Here is a 23,666-nt window from a genome sequence, read left to right on the forward strand (position 1 = left end):
GACAGAGCAGCTCACATTACAGCGTCCTTCCCAACCAGGCATTTTCACTGTCCTTCTCTCTCACTTGCTATCTCACTCTTTCTCACTTTTTATTGCTGTCCTATTTTCAGCTCATCTCTCTCATCACTGCACTTTGCCCTACAAATCAATGCATGCCATTTTGCGGCTCTCCTCCCAGTACCCTATGTGGAAAGAATGCGCTCCCAGCATTCCTGAGGAGATGGTGCATTTTGACTAATGGTCTCTAGAGTATTCCTAGGATGTTGCATGGGAATGTTGGAGTGGTTTAGAACTGAAAATCTTTCCCAGTAATATAAAATGATCACAGCATGCAGAGTTGATTATATTGTTTATATATATATATGTATATTATAGACCCTGAACCAGAAAACCAGTCATAAGTAGCACAGATATTTGTAGCAATAGCCAACAATACATTGTATGGATCAAAATTATCGATTTTTCTTTTATACCAAAAATCATTAGGATATTAAGTAAAGATCATGTTCCATGAAGATATTTTGTAATGTAGATATATCAAAACATATTTTTTGATTAGTAATGTGCTTTGCTAAGAACTTAAATAGGACAAATTTAAAGGCGATTTTCTCAATATTTAGATTTTTTTTGCACCCACAGATTACAGATTTTCAAATAGTTGTATCTCAGCCAAATATCGTCATATCCTAACAAACCATACTTCAATAAAAAAAAAGAAAAAAAAAAAGATATATATATATACACTCACCGGCCACTTTATTAGGTACACCTTTTCAATTGCTTAGTAACACAAATTGCTAATCAGCCAATCACATGGCAGTAACGCAATGCATTTAGGCATCTAGATGTGGTGACGACTTGCTGAAGTTCAAACTGAGCATCAGAATGGGGATGAAAGTGGATTTAAGGGACTTTGAATGTGGAATGGTTGTTGGTGCCAGACGGGTTGGTCTGAGTATTTCAAAAACGCACAACCATCTCTAGGGTTTACAGAGAATGGTCCGAAAAGAGAAAATATCCAGTCGGTGGCAGTTGTGTGGGCGAAAATGCCTTGTTGATGTCAGAGATCAGAGGAGAATGGGCAGACTGGTTAAAGATGATAGAAAGGCAACAGTAACTCAAATAGCCACTCGTTACAACCAAGGTATACAGAATACCATCTCTGAACGCACAACACGTCAAATCCTGAAGCAGATGGGCTGCAGCAGCAGAAGACCACACCGGGTGCCGCTCCTGTCAGCTAAGAACAGGAAATGGAGGCTACAATTCGCACAGGCTCACCAAAATTGGACAATAGAAGATTGGAAAAATGTTGCCTGGTCTGATGAGTCGCGATTTCTGCTGCAGCATAGGGTCAGAATTTGGCGTAAAGAACATGAAAGCATAGATCCATCCTGCCTTGTCTCAACGGTTCAGGCTGGTGGTGGTGGTGTAATGGTGTGGGGGATATTTTCTTGGCACACTTTGGCCCCCTTAGTACCAACTGAGCATCGTTTAAATGCTACAGCCTACCTGAGTATTGTTGCTGACTATGTCCATCCCTTTATGACTACAGTGCACCTATCTTCTGATAACTACTTCCAGCAGGATAATGCACCATGTCACAAAGCTTAAATCATTCCAGACTGGTTTCTTGAACATGACAATGAGTTCACTTTACTCAAATGGCCTCCACAGTCATCAGATCTCAATCCAATAGAGCACCTTTGGGATGTGGTGGAACGGGAGATTTGCATCATGGATGTGCATGGATGATAGCAACTGTGTGATGCTATCATGTCAATATGGACCAAAATCTCTAAGGAATAGAGATTTCCAACACCTTGTTGAATCTATGCCATGAAGAATCAAGGCAGCCCGGTACTAGCAAGGTGTACCTAATAAAGTGGCCAGTGAGTGTGTATATATATATATATATATATATATATATATATATATATATATATATATATATATATATATATATATGCTGATTTAATGCTCAAATAGCATTTCTTATTATTGTCACATTTAAAAATGACTTTACTGCTTAATAGTCTTAGTCATATGGAATCAAGATACTTTTTAAAGATTCTTTGATAAATAAAAAGATTTTATTTGAATATTTTGTATATTTTATAGCATTATTAATGTCTTTACTGACACTTTTTGTCAATTAAATGTGTCGTTGCTGAATAAAGGTATGAATATCTTAATGATCCCAAACTTTTGAACAGTATATTGTGCTTATAATGAAGTGATATGTCATTTTATGGTTGTCTATGAAATCATTTTTAAATTTGAACAGCTAAGTAAAGACCACACTATTCTTGGTAACTTCAATGGTTAGCTGTTTTTGTCCTGGACGGACGGTCAGGTCTATAAATAACCCAAATATTTTCATGTGTGCCCCATTTAGTAAGAAATAAAATATTTAGCCTGTAGAATGCAAGGAATTTAGGATTGGTGCCAAAGCACCAAATAAGTTTGGAAGTTAACATACAGTATATATAAATTTCTACCTTTCTCTTTATCAGTATTCCCCAATATGATAATTTATTCCATGCATTTTGGCCTAATTTCTGGAACGTATGAAAAGATTCTTTTTACACAGGTCATCTCATGTTAAGTGGCTGTGTATGTTTAAAAACTGCTTTTGTGGTGTTCAAGTGCCACATTCATTTCACTGTGTTTTCCCCTAGCACCATGAATATCTGTGCATATTTTAGGACATAGTTGTGATGTTTTCTGAATTAAAGGATTTAGTGTTCCATTCCTACTCCATGTCATGGATGAGTACAAGCTGTGAGATTTGTTTTATAATGTGAGAACTGATTATTTTTGAGAGACACGCTGTGAATGTGCAGATGTGTTCAGGAAGAATTGAGTTGAGCTGCAGCCAGATTCTCTCACTCTCTCTGTAGCTTTAGATTGCGTAATATGGCATGCCGCTTCCCTCCCTCCCTTCCCGCTGACAGCCTTGCATTACGCAGTGGTTTTATGGACACTGACAACCACACAGAGAAGCTGAAATTCTCTCTGGAGCTGAAGACAGCCCTTGAGGAACTCTGTCATCAGTCTGAAGGTAGAGCTTCTAGTGTAAAACACTTGTCGTGTTATTTCACCAAATAGTAGAAATCATTCATTCAAACAAATTTAACTTTGTTTTCAGCCTGGTCATTTTTTAAGTCCAGGTATTTTTGCATTAATATTTCTCAAATGAAACAAGCACAGAACAGAAAGATTATTTTAGTTTTAGTAAACAAACAAAACAACAACAACAACATGATTTTAAATAATTTTAAAAATAAAGAACATATCAACAGCCATTTTAAAACAGACAGACAGACGACAGACAGACAGACAGACAGACTGATTGATTGATTGAATGATTGATAGATAGATTGGTAGATAGATACCAATATGAAGGTGAGAATTGCTGACAAGATATTTATTTTTTCTTCTATCCTCAAGACACACTAAAGAAAAGATCTCTTCAGGGAACTGTTCTTACTTTTTCAATAAGGATTTACTTTAAATAGCTGGTGGCTGGTGGAGATCCCAAAGGCTTGGCCTTTGCCTTTGCTTCAAGGCTAATCACTGCTAGACATTAAAGCTCTCCTTTTACTGTGTAAGCACACATGAACTTCTTACCACAGTGTCCAACAAACATGTCATGCCGTCATAGCTCACAGTACAATTCAGCTTTTGTGCTAGGACAATCTGAGAACAAACAAACAAGCCACACACAGAGCACTCTAGGGGTCAAGGCAGAGTTTATATCCCTCTTTACATTCTTCTCTGCCTCTGTTTCTTCCAAGTTCTATTATGGAATATATAGAGCAAACCTGAAATCATAGATAACAAGATGTATAGCAGAAACATAACTGTAGGTAGACTTGGCTATAAACTAGCCAACATAGGCTCATTGGAAAATGTGCCTCTACCTAGTTTTTGCAAAAATGTACAAGTACATAAAATTAATTTCAGTTTCAAGTGGAAATGAACACTAGTGGCAGTAAAACCCCAATCACTTTTATTCTTTTTAATCACTTTTATTCCAAATTATGATTACACTAGCAAGTAGTCAAATTAAGCAAATTAAGACATATTTTTACGCAGTTTCTTGCACAATAGTGTGTTACGACCTCAAAACACTTTTGCCATTGTGTGTGATTTGTAAACAAAAACATTTTGATGTTTGCTTCACATAACCAGCTCCATATGTATAGCCTTTTAGACATACTAAACATGCTCAGTAGCTCACCTGGTACAGCGTTTCACTTGCGATAAATTTTAACACTACTATCTTGATACTTTCTTGATACTACTAAGTGATGCAGTGTGTAAAACAACCAAGATAATAAAATGCTGCCAGATTCATATTCATCATTTTTGGATCAAACTGAACATGCTTTTAGTAACACTCACTGGGCATATCACTTTAAAGGTGTTGCAAAAAGTTCAATAATACAGAAGTTACATAATACATCAAATTTTGCAGAATTTTTGCCACAAGCATGGAAGCACCATAAAAATATCATTAATGTAGTCCATACAACTTGAGTGCCATATTCCATTTGGTTGCTTTTAAATAGTCTACAAGGTTAACACAGCTTAAGGGCTTTGACCTTTGACATTTTAAACAGGATTCTTTAAAAAGACCATCAAACAAAGCAGCTTAATTCCACCAACCCCATGGCAAAACACAATAGTCTTAATTTTTTTCATCCTTCATGATGAATGAATGTTGAGGCTGTTTGCCCTGTCACACCTGAATTTGTGACCAACTTCTTGGCTCATCTTACTGTGTGATTTCAGTGGCAGCTGCTCTCCATGGTTCAGTGCTACATCTGCTCATGCAAGACTGAGTTGAACTTTTTTCATGGAATGTACTGTATGATTGATCAGTGGTTAGTTTAATTGAAACAAGTTGGGAATCGTGTTCTTATGGGGATAAAATGAAAGAAACAACTGATTTATACTGTATGATGAACAGATTTCATGAACAGTGTGTTCTGTTGATATTGATGAGTATTTCTATGCAAACAAAATCCTAAATGGAACCTATTCATCATATAAATCAGTCGTGTCCCTTTAGAAGACTCGCTTGATTCATATGGAATGTTTTACAGTGACTTTAACACTTTGAAGCATCACAGTTTTAGTTGAGTGGACGTTCAATGGAATAGCATTGTTTTTTAACAGGCTTAGTTTAAAAAAATCATTCTGTTTAGAAGATGAATGAGAGTTTTATTATTTTGGAATGACTTGAGGGTGAGATTTATTTATTTATTTTTACTTTTTGGGTGAACTTAACTTAACACTTTAATGTATCCAAATATATGACGTACACTTTAATGTATCCAAATATATGACGTTTGCTCATATCAATGACCAAGCAAATTCCCAAAACTTAGCTTCAATATTCTTTCATTTGTAATTTAAATTTTTTTTTTTTGTAGTTTCTACCTCAAAAATGCTTTTTCTGTTTTTGTATGGAAATCAAAAGTTAGTTCCAGACAGTTTGTTCATATGTTCCTCAACTCTTGTCTCTTTTTCAGAACCTTTAAAAAATGTGGGGCCCTCACTTTTCCCTTAGAGACAGATGCCTGCTGAGGTGTTGCTGGCTCCCCCAGTTCTCCTTTTTAGCTCCATGGCTGACTGAACCAGGCATTGAGAGATTGCAATTCAGTGCTCAGCAGGCTTCTGAATACTGATTTACTGAGTTAGGCACATTGAATTAAATTAGATACCAAAAGAGGAGCTGTCAGACCTGCGTGGTCCGGAGGTCAATCACATGATTAACGGTGATGACATCATCCCCTGGGGCTGCCCACTCTTTTGTTGCAGGATTGGACACTGTGAAACGTGCAGACCTGACTCCATTATGCAATCGCAGGGGCCAAGAATAGGGCCTCTAAAATCAGCCCAAGCCAATGGGACCCTTTAAGCCATACTATAAAACTTTTTTTTGTTCAAAATGAGCAAACTTTAAATAATGAGCGAGTACATCATAAATTTGTCTTTAAAGGGGTGATCGGATGCAAAATTCACTTTACATGTTGTTTGAACATAAATGTGTGTTGGAAGTGTGTGTACACATCCACCCTACGATGATAAAAATCCACCCAGTGTTTTTTTTTAAATCCCTATTTTAAAATCCCTTTTCTCAAATCAGGCTGTTCTGAGATTCCTGTCAGAAAGACATAGTTCTGTACAGGCCACTCCCACGATAGTTGATTGACAAGGCCGTCTTACATTAGACCCGCCCTGAGTGAGCTGAGAGCTGTCCGCTATTGTGTCGACTCCAGTGCAGGGGAAAACGAGAATATCTCTGATTAAGTGATTGAGGTGTTCTGTTGTTGGATGTAATCATGAATATAGCAGTCGTCGTTTACTCCCGACATCTGAGCCGCTGAAGACTCAGACATCTGAGCCGCTGAAGACTTAAAGGATTAATGTTATTTTCGTTTTTGAAGGGAATGCGCAGATCCCCGATCTGCCTAAATGTATCTATGTTCACGCAAATCATTCGTGATCCAGCTTCATCTACAGAAGAAATGAGAATAAGGGTTTTTAATGAATCTTTGCAAATCGCCTTTCCTAATATGTGCTATTTAGCAAGTTTCGCCGTTGACGTTTACAGTCTGCTCGTCACCCCACAGATGAGAGGGACGGGATGAGCATAGCTAATTAGCATTTAAAGCAACATGGTCTAAAACAGCTTGCTGAAAACAGCTGATTTTGAAAGTTTAAAAAGGATGTTTTTTACAATACCATTGAGAAATTTTAACCAAAGTATGTTATAAACTTTTTATTAAGACCCTAAAGAATCATATCAACTTGTGGAAAATTGGCATCCGATGACCCCTTTAAAACATGTTTTTGCCTTACCGTGAATCACTATGATAAGCCTTTAATAATGATCTACATTTTAGAGTGTTTTGTATAGATTCCATGGGAAATTTGTCTGTGCGTGTTTATGTCATATCTGTAAATAAAGGAAACAAGGTGTGACTACTATATGCAGTTGATGGTGTCATAGTAGACTGAAGCCACAAATGAACCTTAAACCAAAATGCCTTTGCAAGCAAAAAAGTGCCAGTGCCCATAAAAAAATTCAAAGCAACACCACTAACAGATTCATTTGCGCAGAAAAGAGTAGCTAAAGAAGAACTTACATGATTACTAAAACAATGTTCCACCGGAAGTAACTTGTAGTTATAGGTTTCAGCCACTAAAGAAGGGTTGTCCAAACTTGTTCCTGAAGAGACACTGTGCACTGAATTTAGCTCCAACCCTAATTAAACACACCTTAACCAGCTACTAAAGTCACTAGAAACTTCCAGTCACGCTTGTTGGAAATAAAGTCTGCAGTACAATGGCCCTCCATGTCAGTCTGTGTCTCGTGTTTCCCCGCCTCTCGTGTCCATATTTGGCCTTCCTGTTCCTGTCCTCGTTCCATGTTCATTAGTTGATTAGTCCCTAGTCCTGTGTTTAATTGCCCTGCACCTGTTTCCGTTCTTCCCTGTTGATTTCCCAGTGTTCTTTATCCCTGTGTCTCCCTGTCTCCCATGTCCTGTATTGTTCGTCCATTCCCCAAGCTCTACGTTCCGTGTGTTTGGATATTTCAATAAATCTCCGTGTTGGATATCTCCGTGTCTCCTCGCTCCTTGTTCCAAGTGCAACGTGACACTCCAGGAGCAGAATTTAACTCTGCACCAAAGGCCCAAACGTTTAATAGTGTAGATTTAAGAGGACTAGAAATAGTCCACACATCTCCTGAGCTTTCAAATACTAATTAATGACTGCTTAAAAAAGGTAATAAAACATCAATGAGGGTTCTGAAAGAAGGAACCGCTATCAAACTAGAAATTAAAAAAAATAAATAAAATACAACCACAGTCATGCTTGTCAATTATTTTGTACATGGTAGTTAAAGCACATAATATTTAACTGCTGTATTCAGATTCTTCCTGTAAACAGTTGTCATTTGCTAGTTTGTTGTGTGAGAAAACTGTGCTGCTGTTTTACTTTAAGCAACCTTCCAGAACACTAGTAACTACTAGTGATTCCCTGGTAGTTACTAGATTAATTTAATTTTAATTTTATTTTCTGAATAATACATTAGAGACTCCACCAATGGGTGATGATCTTCTGTTTATAAAAATAGTTATGTCACCTGCTGTTTGAAATATTTGAGCTCTTGAAATCCAGATGGATTCTCATAGTTCTCAATGATTTTATGGTTTTATCAGCTGAAAAAAAAAAAAACTCCTGAAAGGTATTCCAATGATATTGTTCTCTATGACTTTGACATTGAAGCTGTTGTATAGATCTGTTCTCATAGAACTAGCACAATTATTAAAAGTTTATAGCTATAGTTATCATCCTTGGTGTGAATGGGTCTCAAAAGTGCAAAGTTTTCTGTGAACTCTAGTTGTACCTTATTTTTCTGTTTCAAAATGGTGAAGCAGCAAAATAAATGCTTATGTTTAAGCTTGCTAGACTATATAATCTTACCCTCTGAAAATAAGGTACCATTATATGAGTGAAAATATATAATTTTGGTCTCAGTGGAAATGTTCACTATTTGGAGCACCGTATGATCTGTTTGTTTAACATCTTCCTTCTCTCCTCACATTGCAAGTAAAGCTGCTTTGCAAGTGCCTTGAGTTTTAAGAAGACAATCTAGAGATTGTTTCACACACCATCTCTGCGTAGTTGTTGGTCAGCTCGGATTCTGTATTTCCCTCCTCTTATTCTAATGTTGTTTACTGACCCTGTGGAACTATTTGGGTTAAGAAGTGCTCTGTGCTATATTGGTAGTAGCCACTTAGACTCAACTAAGAAAGAGATTGCCTTTTCTTTTACCTTGAAGAAACATTTGATGTAACATTTTTGTTTTGGTTTAATTTCAGACTCTTTCCCCATCTATCTGAGGTGGATGTGATATCTGAGAGAGACATTACAAAGCGTGTATCATGGCTGTGGCCGGATGTCCAGATTATTTTCTACACCATCCAAATTATCAGGTATTTGTTTTGTTCTTTTCTTATTACACTGTTTACCCAGCCTCTACATTGTTATTGTCTTTGTAAGATATTTTTGTTCCAAAACCACTATACAATATGTTCTTGCCTTAAAACATAAATTGGAAAAAGCCAGCCAGATTACATAGAGCCATACAAAAACAAATTCGTGCAGTACCAGTAAGTTTTCCTTTAGTATTTAATTTAGTATTTACCTTTTAAAGGAATTAGTAATTACATTATTTCAAAACTACTACAGCGTCAACCCTATATGCCAAGCAAATTTGATTGGAGTATAATTATGTAAGTATTAGTATTATTTACTAAAGCAAAGCATTGTGAAGAAATGCCAAATGTTAACGGCAGTGGAATGTTTTGGTCATTTAGTTTAAAACTGCCCTTTTTTGATCTGGAATATATCCATGCATTTAAATGTATAAGTTATGAGAGGCTGTACTATATTATGAATATTGTCGCAACATTTTATGAATCCATTTCTTCATAATATTTAATACACAATTTGTAATTAAATGTTTATTTATTAATTCATTATACATTATATATATATATATATGTACATTAAGTGCCTTCTGTCTTCTTCCATTCTGATGGTTTATTATTATTTTATTGTGTACTGTAAAAACTCATAGTTCACCTACTTTAGTTTAAGTTTTTGTATGGTTTCTGAGAGCATGTGAGAGCTATGGCTTCTGTGTATTTTGAATGTACAATACCTGACATGAGCTGCAGATTTAGAGTCTAAGCCTGAATGAAGATGGGGTTACAGTGAATGGCCATTGCATCAGTGTGCATTCCTTTAGGCTGAACGCATTGGATTCACATGGTGAAACCTGACGTAAGAGCATCTATATTCTAGCCTTGTTCTTTGGAGTAACTGGCTGGTTTTGAAGGGCTCTTCTTGACTGGCATTGTTTACATTCGCGTTAAGCAGTTCAAACCCAGCTGGGAAATATCAATCAGGCATATCACCCCGTGGAGATCTTGGCCTTCTGATATTCTTTGTTGAACAAGATTCCTTTATCTTGAATTGTGTTGTTAATGATATCTGCTAAATTTATGTTGGTTCTGTTCTGTTTTACAGATCTCCCTGCTCTTATCCATGCTAGGCTGCATGAATGGGCAGGGAGTATTTTGCCCAAAACAGAACCATACAGCCTTTAATGACAGTGATCCTGACAGAATTCCATTTATTTTTGCTCATTTTTGCCTTGCATTTGCAGACTTTTTTATCCTTGTCTCAGACACGGACCAGTCAATATTTAATATAAAAAGAGGCATGACTTTGACTTCCCCATTTGTAAAGTTATATCCACCACAATCAACAATTTTGCCTCTAAAAAGTTGTGTTTTGTTAGTGTAATTGTTCAGTCAGTGTCAGTGAAGATCATGCTTGTGATGAAATATGAGATTTGATGTGAAGAAAACAGGAAAATTAATGTGAATATCACTAATTTTACTAATTTGTGATTTTTTTTTATATCTATAGTCAATATAAATTTTATTCTAATAAATTTAGAATATGTAATTCACACCTGCATAATTTTTACCACAACTGAAGTGTTTTGAGAAATTTGTTCATGATGGGTCAGTAGGAAAAATAAAACAAAAATGACACAATTTGCCTATTATGCATGTATGTCCAAAAGTGGACATTGTTAAATAATCTAGTGTTTAAAAAGATTATTTTAAGAGAGTTTAGGAAAGCCCATTTGGTCTCAAGTACACATAGCTGAAGAAAATGATATGCTAAAGAGGATTCGACAGACTACACCTCTAAGCATTTTAAATACATTTGGGAGGAGGAGGAGGAATGGTAGAGGCTTTTAGATAGTGGTAAATAAAATGAATCCGCCTGCAGCATCTGTCTGTGCTTGTGTAAGTCTGATAAGTAAGTGGGATTCTGGGCCGGGCTCCAGGCTTGGCTAATGCAGGGGGACTGGAGGCCTGCCACAGCACTTCGAGGTGAGCTCCCTAACTACTGTTTTAAAAGAACTGCTGAACTGGCTTTTATTGAGCTGCGCCTCTCGCCTTTGTGCTCTCAATTAAGATGATGAGCTAATGTTTGAATTGCCCTGAAAGTGTAAGTCCCTACTTTCAGGTCTTCATTAAGCGTGAGCTTGAATTGAATAAAAATGTATAGCTAAGCGAGCATTACGCCAATTTACTCACTTTTCATGCGTGTCCATAATTAAAGAGGCCTTGATATAATAACCTAATAAATCACGTAGGCTGGTAAACTGAATTGATTTGTAGAATACCAAGCAAACTGTAAATTGGGAGGCAATACATCTTTTGAATTTCAAGTGAGAACCCGTCCATTTTCTGTGAATGGTAAAAGTATGCAAGTTTGGCATATGTTTGTGTTTTCTTAGCTTAGTCTAAGAGGATGATTTTGTTCGGAGGAACATTATGTTTGCCAGTTGAAGATGAACTGCTCCAGAAATGTGGGTTTGTCATTAGCTTACCGGCCATATTGGCTTTTTTCTCACACTGCTTTAGCCATTAAAGTGCCTGTTGTTGAAGCATATTGGTATTTTCAGAGCTGTAAATTATCCGCCTCAAGCTTTATAGCTGTTTTCAGAGTGAATCAAGACAAAACATATGGTTCCTTGTTCCTGGAAGTCAATTTTGCTTTTCTTGGTATTTCTAAGAACTTGAGGATTCTGTATCAAGGTCTTTTAAGCTGTTTACATCCAGACACTTTCTCTGAATTGAAGTCTATATAGTGTGTCTGGCTTATCCCATACAGAAATTTAATATATGAAATACAGTATATTGTCTTATATCAAGACTGATATTGTTATATATGTTACATGTAAGTCCATTTGTAATTTTCACATTCATTATGTAAATTCTCTGAATAGATGAAGATGTAATTTTATGACATATATAAAATCCCCATAGAAAAATTGGTATGTTAACAGTTTAGTTTAGGGACCAACTTTACTAACTTAGCATGCATATTACTAGCATTTTGTCTATTTATTAGTACTTATAAAGCACATATCAATGCCTTATTCTGCATTTTAGATCCCTTAATCCTACCCCATACATAAACTTAACAACTACCTTACTAACTATTAATAAGCAACAAATTAGAGGCAAAAGTTGTAGTTAATAGTTAGTTAATAGAGAGAATTTGACTTTATTTACTAGAGAATTATTAAAAAATAATATAGCACAGTTTCCACCAAAAACAACAACAAAACAAAACAGCTCTTTTCATCACTGATAATAATGAGCCCTTTTCTAAGCATTAAATTAGTGAGATTCCTTAAAGATCACGTGACATGAAGCTATGGAATTCCATAAATTACATTTAAAATGTATTAAAATAGAAAACTACTTAAATTGAAGTACTATTGTACAATATTGTTTTTTATTATTAAATAGATGCAGGCTAAATGGTCATAAGAGATTTGCTTCACAAACACTGAAATAAAATAAAACAAAACAAAACAATAAATAGTGTTCATCTGTATGACTCTAACATGCCTGTTCCTTTTGAATATTTATTCAATATTTATGCCACAATCTATACAACTAACAGACCAATTTACAGTTGCTGTGAGTAAAAGGAAAAATACTTTATGAATGTGGCTCTGTTTTCACAGTGTAATCCGTCCTGCCAGAGGAATTCACAGTAGCCTGACCATCTTAGGATAAGCAGGACTGCAATGTCACCTTCTGTACCTTAAGAATTATATCAGTACAGCTGATCTGAAGGATAACCAAGTCAGCACACAAAATGCTTCATATAGCCATGTTTATTGACTACATTTTGTTAGGAACCCTGTGTTTTAGAGTATACACACAACACAAGTAGGTTAAATCAAGTCTGGTTTGTATAGTAGGAGATTTATGAAACTTAATAAACACCTAATGGATATATATTGCATCCACCTGTTAGCAGAAACTTGATCAATGTACGACAGTACGTGGAGGGTTATGACTTTACATCACATGCGTGTTTGGGGATAAATTAACCACAGCACCCTTGAATAGTTCCCTTAAAACACTCCTTGCGAGATGTGTGTGATTGCAGGTTTCTTTCTTTTTTTGTCTAACTATAGCCTTGATATCAAAAGGTGATATTTATCTAGTACTGTATTTCATTCATTCATTCATTCATTCTTCACACATCACTTATATTTTAAATAACATTTTTAAAAATGTAACAGAATTCTTCTTGATAACTAAGTACCCAAACTTTCGGCAAATTGTTGCTTGTGGTGGACAGTCATAATATATATGACATACTGTATATGATACTGTATACTTTTTTTTTCTTTAAATATGTAAATTATTTATATTTAGATATTTTAGTAGATATCATACAAATCACAATAATACAAATTGCAACAACAACATCAACAACAACAATAATAATAATAATAATTATTATTATTATTATATGTATGATGGATGTTCTTATTTTAAATTGCAAGTCTGGGACAAGAATCAAGCAATGAAATGTGCAACCCGAATTCTGGAAATGTTAGTATCTTTTTTAAATTTGAATAAAATGAAAACTAAAAGACTTTCAAATCACATGAGCCAATATTTTATTCACAATAGAACATAGAGAACATAACAAATGTTTAAACTGAGAAATTTTAAACTTTTATCCACTAAATGAGCTAGTTTCAAATTTGATGCCTGCTACGGGTCTCAAAATAGTTGGCACGGGGGCAACAAAGCGCTAGTCTCAGCCTCAGACGTCACGCCCATGGACCGTTGGCTAAACGTCTGATGCATATGGCACACTTTTCTGGAAACAAAGTCGTCATCTGACTGGTTAAATTAAACCAGATTTCCGGGAGACGCGAGTGTCGTGTTTATTTTCGGTCCGCCGGGAAACAAAGATGCCGTGGCGCCAAACCTCACGAAAGAAGAAAGCCGTCGTGTTTACAAATGTGATGACAAATGCTTATCAGAGTCAACTAAACGCTGGATTTTCAAAAGTATGTGAAATATTTAAAGCTCGCGGCATTGAATCTTTAAAATACATCCGAGAGGTTCACACACCGGTCTGTTATTGTGGCGACATTTCCACGCCCTGAAAAGTGGAGCTAAATGAAACGAACTATGATTGGTTGTTTGACATGTCGGTCAAACGGCCTCATGGGCAGGCCTTGGCCAATGAACGCGGCCATCTATTCCAGACCTTCAGGCGTCAGTCTGAAGGTCTGGCTATGCGAGATTAACAAACGGCTGAAAAAGCAAGAAATTTTGAAAAGATTCAGCTGGGAGAACATCTAGCAACTAATTAAGTTAATTGACATCAGGTCTGTAACATAAAAGGAATGTCTTAGAGAGGCAGAGTCTCTAAGAAGTAAAGATGGGCAGAGGCTCTCCAATCTGTGAAAGAGTGCATAAAATGATTGTGCAATACATTAAAAACAACGTTCCTCAACGTCAAATTGCAAAGGCTTTTCAAATCTCATCATCTACAGTGCATAACATCATCAAAAGTTTCAGAGAAACTGGAGAAATCATAAGAACAAGGCAGAAGACCTTTGTTGAAAAGATTAGAAAAAATATTTTCATAAAATGAAAAGATGAAAAAAATATTTTCAGCTAAAGGCATTTCATTTTTCATATGTGAACATGGTCCAAAAGCGCCGTTGTGTCCTGTGACCCAAGGCTCATTTAAAATGGACTGTTTCAAAGTGGAAAAGTGTTCTATGGTCAGACGAGTCCAAATTTGACATTCTTGTTGGAAAATCACGGACACCGTGTCCCCCGGGCTAAAGAGGAGGGAGACCTTCCAGCGTGTCATCAGCGTTCAGTTCAAAAACCAGCATCTCAGATGGTATGGGGTGCATAAGTGCATACGATATGGGCCACTTGCATGTTTTGGAAGGCACTATGAATGTTTAAAGGTATATAAAGGTTTTAAAGAAAAATATGCTCCCATCCAGATGACGTGTATTTCAGCAGGACAATGCAAAACCAAATACTGCAGCTATTACAACAGCATGGCTTTGTAGTAGAAGAGTCTGGGTGCTGAACTGGTCTGCTTGCAGTCCAGATCTTTTACCTATAGAGAACATTTGGTGCATCATTAAACGAATTATACGTCAAAGACGACCACAAACTCTTCAGCAGCTGGAAACCTATATCAGGCAAGAATGGGACCAAATTCCAACACCAAAACTCCAGAAACTCATAACCTCGATGCCCAGACGCCTTCAAACTGTTTCGAAAAGAAGAGGAGATGCTACACCATAGTAAACATGCCCCCGTCCCAACTATTTTGAGACCTGTAGCAGGCATCAAATTTGAAATGAGCTCATTTTGTGCATAAAATTATAAAATTTATCAGTTTAAATATCTATGTTATCTATGTTCTATTGTGAATAAAATATTGGCTCATGTGATTTGAAAGTCGGGTTGTATAAATAAATGCTATTTCGAAAAGTAACAAAACTAAATTATGAAAGAATATTATTAATTTGTGTAAAAACTGATACTTTTTCATTAAATATCTCAATTTTATATATGTATATATATATATATGTGTGTGTGTGTGTGTGTGTGTACATAATAATAATAATACAAATAATAATAATAATAATAAAGGAGTCATATTTTAAATAGCAGGTCTGGGTCTGGAACATGAATCAAACTATAAAATGTATAAATAAATTATGAAAGAATTTATAAGAGCATTATTTGACCTTCATATGTTTGTTTAAATAAAAATCAACCCCTATCCATAGAATTTGCTTTTATAAAATGGTCCTTGTTATAAAATGGTTTGTATAACATTTCTCAGATTTTCGTTTCTTGTTTAAACTGATCAACTTTCCCAAGATCTCTGAAAAAGTTCTGTAAAGCCAGCAAAGAGACAACACGGACCTATAGATTATGGTCCCAGACAAACTTAAAGCGTGATATTAGAGGTCTTAGCTTTGTCTGGGCCTTCTGCTGTGTTCAGTCAGACAGAACCACTGTGGCTTCCCTCAGTACAAGTATAGATTGAACTTAGAACGGATCAGTCACACTCGGCTAGCTAGAACCTCCACACATGCTCACTTACACACAGTCTTTCTGCCCTTAAAAAAATTTCAGACTTTTAATGTTAATGTCAGATGCATTGCTTTAGGATTAACTATAAGACTCCAGGAGACCACAAGAAGAGACTAGAAGTCCTTTCTGGTTCAAAACTTCATCTGACCATATGATAGGCATACACAGCAATATATGTATAAACAAAATTTGCACAGAACAGACTAGATAGGCTATTGGCTCCAAGCCGATTTGATAAATCAGTGCTGAAACCAACTAGAAATAAAAATAAATAAATAAATATTTTCATACACATTCTGTTGAAGCATCGGGAATTTAAAAGTGCATGAATACTTATGGAGAATAAATTTGAAGAACAGACTTGAGATGTTGTGTACATGGGAATATAAAATTTATTATTTTGCTAAATAAACTGGAGATTCTTCTTTAAACTTTTGAATTCCATGTTGCAAAAGTTTATTTTATTTATTTATTTATATCTATTATTTTTTCTTCTTGTGGTTGACACTTTCAACAGCATTTGGTAAAATGCCACTGCCAATATAAAAAAAAACCCCTAATAAGTCACAGTTTTTAGGAAAAATTAGTATGATAGACAGATTCAGAATTGCGTAAACTAGCTGCAAATTTCCAGCAATGTCACTTGGCAGCACTACCCATAAAGTAGTCAACTATACTATGTCTTCTGGGAATAAAACCAATAACACATTACTGTAAAAAATGCAGTATTTTACAATACTGTAAAATAAAATAAATAAATAAATAATCAAATTATTCTAAAGAGTGGTGTTTGGCAAGCATCACACTATTTCCTCACACTTTGGGAAAAAAAAGTTTTAAATATCCTACGTTTCCCTGTGGATGCCTCAAATCGTATAGTTCGTTGAGAAGAGGTGAGTAAATTAATAATTGATATTTATTGTTGTTATAATACAAAATTTATATTTGTCATACATAACATTTATATTAATACATTCATACATAATACATAATACATGTATGCCACCATTGAGCAACTTTAAACAGTCTGTGTAAATACACATAGGCTACATAAATTCCATATCAGATGTAGCTTTTGTTCTATTTGTGTAGTGTAAAGATGTTTTGTTGATCATTTTATTTGTAACAGTCTAGTTTCATTGTTATATGGTAGAGGGCGCTAGTGCACATCTTCTGTACAGAATTTCCAAAAACACAAGCGAAGAAGAAACCAAAACAACAGATGTTTCCACAGGATCATCAGACATAAACCAGCATCAAAACTGTGTAACATTATGGAATAAAATGATGGCCAATGAAGAGGTAATAATGACTGTGAAGCTGTCACAGTTGTTGATCGACTCCATCTACGTTTTGATTATAATTCTGTATCCAATTCATAGTCTTTTTTCAGCTTTTTGGTCAAAATGTTGTTTATTTCTTTATTTTTTATTTATGAAACTTTTTTTGGCAACACATACTTTTTTATGTTCAGATATTCATAAAACAAAATATATACAAATTAATAAATAGGGACATAGTAGTATACTTAAAGTATGATGTAAAGTTCACTTAAAGAAAACTTACGAGTATACTTGCAGTATAAAACTACTAAACTAGTAGTTTACTTAGACTATACTTCAAAGTATACTAAAAAGGCTACTACAAGTATTTAATTAGTAAACTATCAGTATACATATAAGTTCACTTTTAGTATAGTTGCCGTACAAGCTGATGTAAACTAGTTGTGTATTCAAAGTTTACTACTGGTATACTTAAAGTATACTTAAAAGTATATTTTATATATTAGAAAGTGGGCCAATTTAGTCCCAAGGAGTATTGAAATAGTACACTTACGAGTATACTACTAGTACACTAATATTTGTGTACTTGCTACATAAAGTATACTTAAAGGGGTCATCGGATGCCCATTTTCCACAAGTTGATATGATTGTTAAGGGTCTTTATGAAAAGTCTATAACATACTTTGTTTAAAATTTCTCAACGATAGTGTAAAAAACACCTTTATCCTGATAAAATTAGCTCTGTTTTCATCAAGCCGTGTTTTAAATCCATGTTGCTTTAAATGCTAATGAACTCTGCTGACCCCGCCCTTCTCTTCCGTGGGGTGATAAGCAGCACTATCTACTTTAGCCGCGAAACTCACTAACTAGCTCATTATAAGGAAAGGCGATTTGCAAAGATTCATTAAAAAGTGAAAGTGACGTGATTTACGGCCAAGTATGGTGACCCATACTCGGAATTCGTGCTCTGCATTTAACCCATCCAAAGTGCACACACACAGCAGTGAACACACACCCGGAGCAGTGGGCAGCCATTTATGCTGCAGCACCCGGGGAGCAGTTAGGGGTTCAATGCCTTGCTCAAGGGCACCTAAGTTGTGGTATTGAGGGTGGAGAGAGCGCTGTACATTCACTCCCCCCACCTACAATCCCTGCTCACCCAAGACTCGAACCCGCAACCTTTGGATTACGAGTCCGACTCTCTAACCATTAGGCCACGACTTCCCCAATTTACATTAACTCCGCCCACTAACGTGTGATTGAGTTAGTCAACACTAAAAAAAGACTTCTCTAAAAACCATTATACTCACTTCTTCTGTAGATGAAGCTGGATCACGAATGACGCGCGTGAACATAGACGCATTTAGGCAGATTGGGGATCGGTGCATTCACTTCAAAGCGAAAGTAACGTTAATCCTCTGCATCTTCAGCTGCTCAGATGTCGGGAGTAAATGACGACTGCTTTATTCATTATTACATCCAACAACAAAGCACTTCAATCGCTTAATCTGAGACATCTTGTCTTCCCCTGCACCGGAGTCGACACAATGGTGGTCGGACTGTTTACAGCTCACTCAGTTCACTCAGCTCACTCAGGGCAGGTCTAAGGTAAGACGGCCTTGTCAATCAACTATCGTGGGGGGGGCCTGTACAGAAGTACTGTCTACGTCATTCTGACAGGAATCTCAGAACAGCCTGATTTGAGAAAGGGCCTTAAAATAGGGATTTAAAAAAAAAAAAACACTGGGTGGATTTTTATCATTATAGGATGGATGTGTATACACACTTTCAACATACGTTAATGAATTACAATGGGCAAATATTGTCCCTTTATGGAAACGTTCATTTCTGACCATGTGTCAGATGATTTCCTTCAGGCAGGAGTCAGATAGGGTCCCAAATTCTTTGAATGTTAAATTATGTTCATCAGCATTAAAATGTGTTTGACCAAAAAAGTTCCTTTTGCATTTGGTATCATTCAACAAAGTGATGTGCACACGGCTGCATGTGTGCAGTATCTTCACATTTACATAAGAAAAAAAAAACAATCTTGCTCTGGCTCTGGAACATTGCATGTAACATTTAGAAGCCATAAAACTACTGACGCTCTGCAGCCACATCACAGCCAGATTCTGGGTTTTGCGGTCTCGCTCTGAGAACCATCTCCAAATACAAGAGTGCCGCAGGACATTCTGTTCCCAGCTCGTGCTGTGAAAGCTCCAATCAGCGCTGAAAGAGATATCCCACAATCCTTGATCCTACTGCGCCCAAACCCAGTTTTTTGTTTTGGTATGACATCCAAGAGTTCAAAGTCTTCCCCTCTGGTGAGACAGCAGAGAGGCTCTGTTTTGGAAAGGAATGAGTTTTTGAATCAAGTCGCCACCTGTAGTTTACACACGGAGAACGTGGCTCCCAGCTGCCAGTCGCTTTAGATCTTGTTCCGTGAATACAATGGCACAGTTTCAGCTGATCACATGGCAGGGCCGCGTCTGGATGGTGCTGTTTTTCTCATAGCCTGTAAACACGGCCGTGACCCTCCCCGGATACAGCAGGGGGGCTTCTGAGGACAAGGAGAGGGCCTCCTCTCTTCTCTTTCATCACAGATTGGGCAATTGCTTCATAGAAGTTCATTCCTGAAAACGGATGGGAGAATTTTTATACATGTGAACATGCATTGTACCTTAACACGCATCAGACATGGTCTTGTTTTCTAGTAAAAAGGTTATTAATTTATTTTAAATTGTATTATGTAATGAAACTTGTTTTTAGTGACTATATTTAATTTTTTGTTCTTTTTTTTTTAACATAAACCTCTGTAAATAAATAAATAAAAATGCTTAAAACAAGAAATTCAGATGAGAAGATAAGAACATTCTATGTAATTTAAGATATGTATATAACTGCTAAATGTAGCTTTTAGATATTTCACTGGGAAAAAATACTGATTTACAGTATGATGAAATTCCTAGACAACATTTTGGAGGGATCACCTATTTTCCAGGCTTGTTCTGTCAGACTTAAACTGATATATTCCTTCATGAATAATAAAAAGTGTGTGTGTGTGTGTGTGCATGTGCATGTGAGAAAGAGAGAGAGTGGTGTGACTAATGTCAAAAAATGCTTTTAGCATGACCGCTTTATTGGCTTCTGTCTCAGCAGGATAATGTAGACCGAGCTACCAATCACAGACAGGCAGATTTGATTGGACCAGGTTTTCAGCAGTCAACCAATCGGAATTCACCCAGCCATCAAGGTCAGTGAACTAATAATTTGCATGCACACTTGATAAATTTCTTAAAATAAGATACCCTGGCTCCAATGTTTGTAATGACAGTATTTTTTTGTTTTTTTTGGTAATTCTCTTAATATCCAAAAAACAAAGGTAAAGCCTTTTTAATAGATGTGCAGAATTGCTTCTAGTTTAATAACTCACACAATTAACAAGTGAGTACAGTATGTGTGTGCATACTTGATTATGGGCGGGGGCCGTCTGTCTCACACACTTGGACTTGGATGGGGGCTGTCTGTCGTAGACGCCTTTTATAGTTGGAGACTTGCTCATTAAGTTCAAACTGGGATCTATATTCAGGCCTCTTCCGCTGTAAACACTCCAGCAGTTCAAAGGCTTGATTTGTAAAGACACAGGGTGCCACTCATTAAGCCTTCAACCTAATTGTGCCATACAAAAATACAGAGGCATGATATTTGGAGCATGAGATTTAAGCACAATATCGCCTCAGCATGGGAGGTAGAGCCTGAAGTTTTGTTGTTTTTTTTTCGGAAATTCTCATGTTGTCATTGAAGTAAATGGAGCAGAAATTTTTCATTTAGGACTTCACAGAGTACGCCGAAAAAATCGTCACAGCTGTGACTACACTAAACTATTGGCGCTGATCATTTAAAGGCCCTTAGTATTTCATTTGCTGAGTGGTGTTTGTCGAACACAGTTATATATAAACTGAATGGCAATGAAGTTACATTATCAGCTATAAGTGTTATTCAGCTTAGGTTTTATTAAGAATGCACGATTTGTATGTATATAAGATTTTGTGTTCTGCAGAAGAAAGGCATGCAGTCATGCAGTTTTTAGTATGAGCTTTCATACTAAACGAACTATCAGTTTAATTGAGATATTTACTAGTTCTGGGCTTGAAACTGAAAGGCTGGATCGGACCACTGCAGAGTTATTCAAGGTATTCCTTTGTTGAGGTCAGTGCATCTCCTACACCACATGGTTCTGATGGACCCTTGGGCAGCAATATCCAGGGCATTGCATTCTTTAGAAGAAAGAGAGTTTTAGTGTGGTGGGCGGATGGGGCTTATAAGATTATGGAAGGTGAGGTATATGAAACTCTGATTAGACTGATGTTTCCCAAGAACAGGCCCTGATCCCCATTATTGTTTTTCCAGACTTTCCCTCTCTCTACTCACACACAGCTCTTGGACTACCAGGGGCATTTTTACCCATGATTCTCTCTTTGACTACTTTTACATGCACACCAAAAAACTGCTTATTGCAAGAAATCCGTTTAGGATATAGAAATTAAATTTATGTCATTTACTCACCCTGTCGTTTCAAACATTTATAGCTTAATTTCTTCTGTGGAATGAAAAAGAAGATATTTTTAAGAATGTTGGTAACTGAAGAGTTTTGTTTACCATTGACTATTAAATGGACAAAAACATATTCATGTTCCACACATAAAAAAGGAAGACAAACAATTTGCCTTTAAGTCACATATAAAGTGTACAGTGCACATATACAGGGCAATTCCCCCAGTAAACCATTTTCTCTCTACCTTTCTGTTACTTTAGCTATCCCGAGCAAAAGCACACTATAAAGATGTGGCCACCTTTCAATTCATATGGCAGAATTCCACAGACAAAATGCAGTCTTCTCATTAGGAATTTTGTAGGAAGGACATGTGAGACAAAAAATTTCCTTTCATGGATTTTACATCGGCTTTGATGAGCTGTTAACAGTTTTGTTGTGGACTAATTTTAATGGTCACGCTAAATTTTAAGGACCAATTCTCACTATTGACTAACTATGAACTACAATTTTGATACTTTTCGACACTTTTAATGATGTTCTTTTTATCTTTTTTGGAATGTGACCGATCCCATCCCCATTTTCTTTATGGTACTGTATATGTTGGAGGATCAGGATCACCCTGCATCTCCATTATCTGTCAAAAACACAACTCAGGTTCATATTTTTGATCCTTCTCCTACTTCTCTATATGAATCCCCCACCCTATATATCTCCCTCCGTCCCTCCTGTATGGTGCTTATATGAAGGCACTGTATTGTTTGGCCAACTTGGGAATTCTTTAGAGTGCTGACTATATCTGTGAAAAGACTAGCTCCACTGCCTCCTTTCACATGTATACATCCGTGTGTGTTTTTTGAGGCACATATCTCCCCCCATGGGTCTTCTACGGGATGCTCCTGTCCAAGCGGCTCCTCCTTTCTCCTTTTATTACGCCCGTCTCTTTGTTCACTCACAATTTGCATGTTAATTGTCACCAGCTGGATGGTCTAATGGACTCAGTCGTAAACATGGTGCCATAAAACATGTTTTAAAACTTTTGTATTTGTCTTTAACAGTCTTTGGCAAAACTGAACCAATTTAACCACTTTGTTTTTGGCAAAGAATCAGCAGCCTCGAAAGTAGATTAGCTTAATGTATTTTGTATGAACCAGATACACTGTGGTAAATTAGCTCATGCATACCATTGCTAAAGTGAACCCATATGGAAATCACTGACATATCAGGATGTGCTTCGAACATCACCCTTTAATAATTGTTGGAAATCATTTAATTAGACAAATATCTAAAGTCCTGTAAATGCCCGTCCCTGATGATCCAATCATAAGCAGTCAAGACATATTGACATTGTTATTAATGTGTTAACATGTGTACTGCTTTTAACCAGCTATGTTTAAAGGGGTTAGTTGACCCCAAAATGAAATTTTTGTCATAATTGATGACTTGTATGCATCTTTGGAATACAAAGATACAAAGATACAAAAATAACAGCAGCTCAAACCTGTTTGATTGATGCCCAAGAACCAATGAGGTTTGTTCCTATGCAAACACAGTTGAGATTTGTTATTATATTTATTATATTTGATGTACTCTATCTATGTATGTTGATCAGTGTCACTTCAAAAGATTTGGATTAAACCACTTTTATTATTACTTAATGTTTTTATCAACTTTTTTGAAGCTTGAATATCAGATGAAAATCAGATGAAGGCAATGTTGTTGTTGTTTTTGTACTTTAGTCCCTTTCTTTATATGTATGTA

The 23,666-nt window shown here is 36.2% G+C and overlaps 1 protein-coding gene across 2 annotated transcripts in view; it reads left to right on the plus strand.

Moving 5' to 3' along the window:
- Positions 1–23,666, plus strand: part of grb10b (growth factor receptor-bound protein 10b) — a 96,233-nt gene that overhangs the window by 15,067 nt on the left and 57,500 nt on the right. Inside the window, exons 2-3 of one of the 2 annotated variants that reach the window (XM_079445179.1) lie at positions 8,904–9,017; positions 20,513–20,606. In XM_079445179.1, the coding sequence (XP_079301305.1) occupies positions 8,967–9,017; positions 20,513–20,606 (145 nt within the window). In that variant the 5' untranslated portion in view covers positions 8,904–8,966. Of the gene's footprint in view, positions 1–8,903; positions 9,018–17,282; positions 17,373–20,512; positions 20,607–23,666 lie in introns of those variants that run through there. The other variant, XM_079445180.1, reaches the window with a different exon arrangement.

Source organism: Barbus barbus (genome assembly GCF_936440315.1).
Source record: "Barbus barbus genome assembly, chromosome: 21".
NCBI lineage: Eukaryota > Metazoa > Chordata > Actinopteri > Cypriniformes > Cyprinidae > Barbus > Barbus barbus.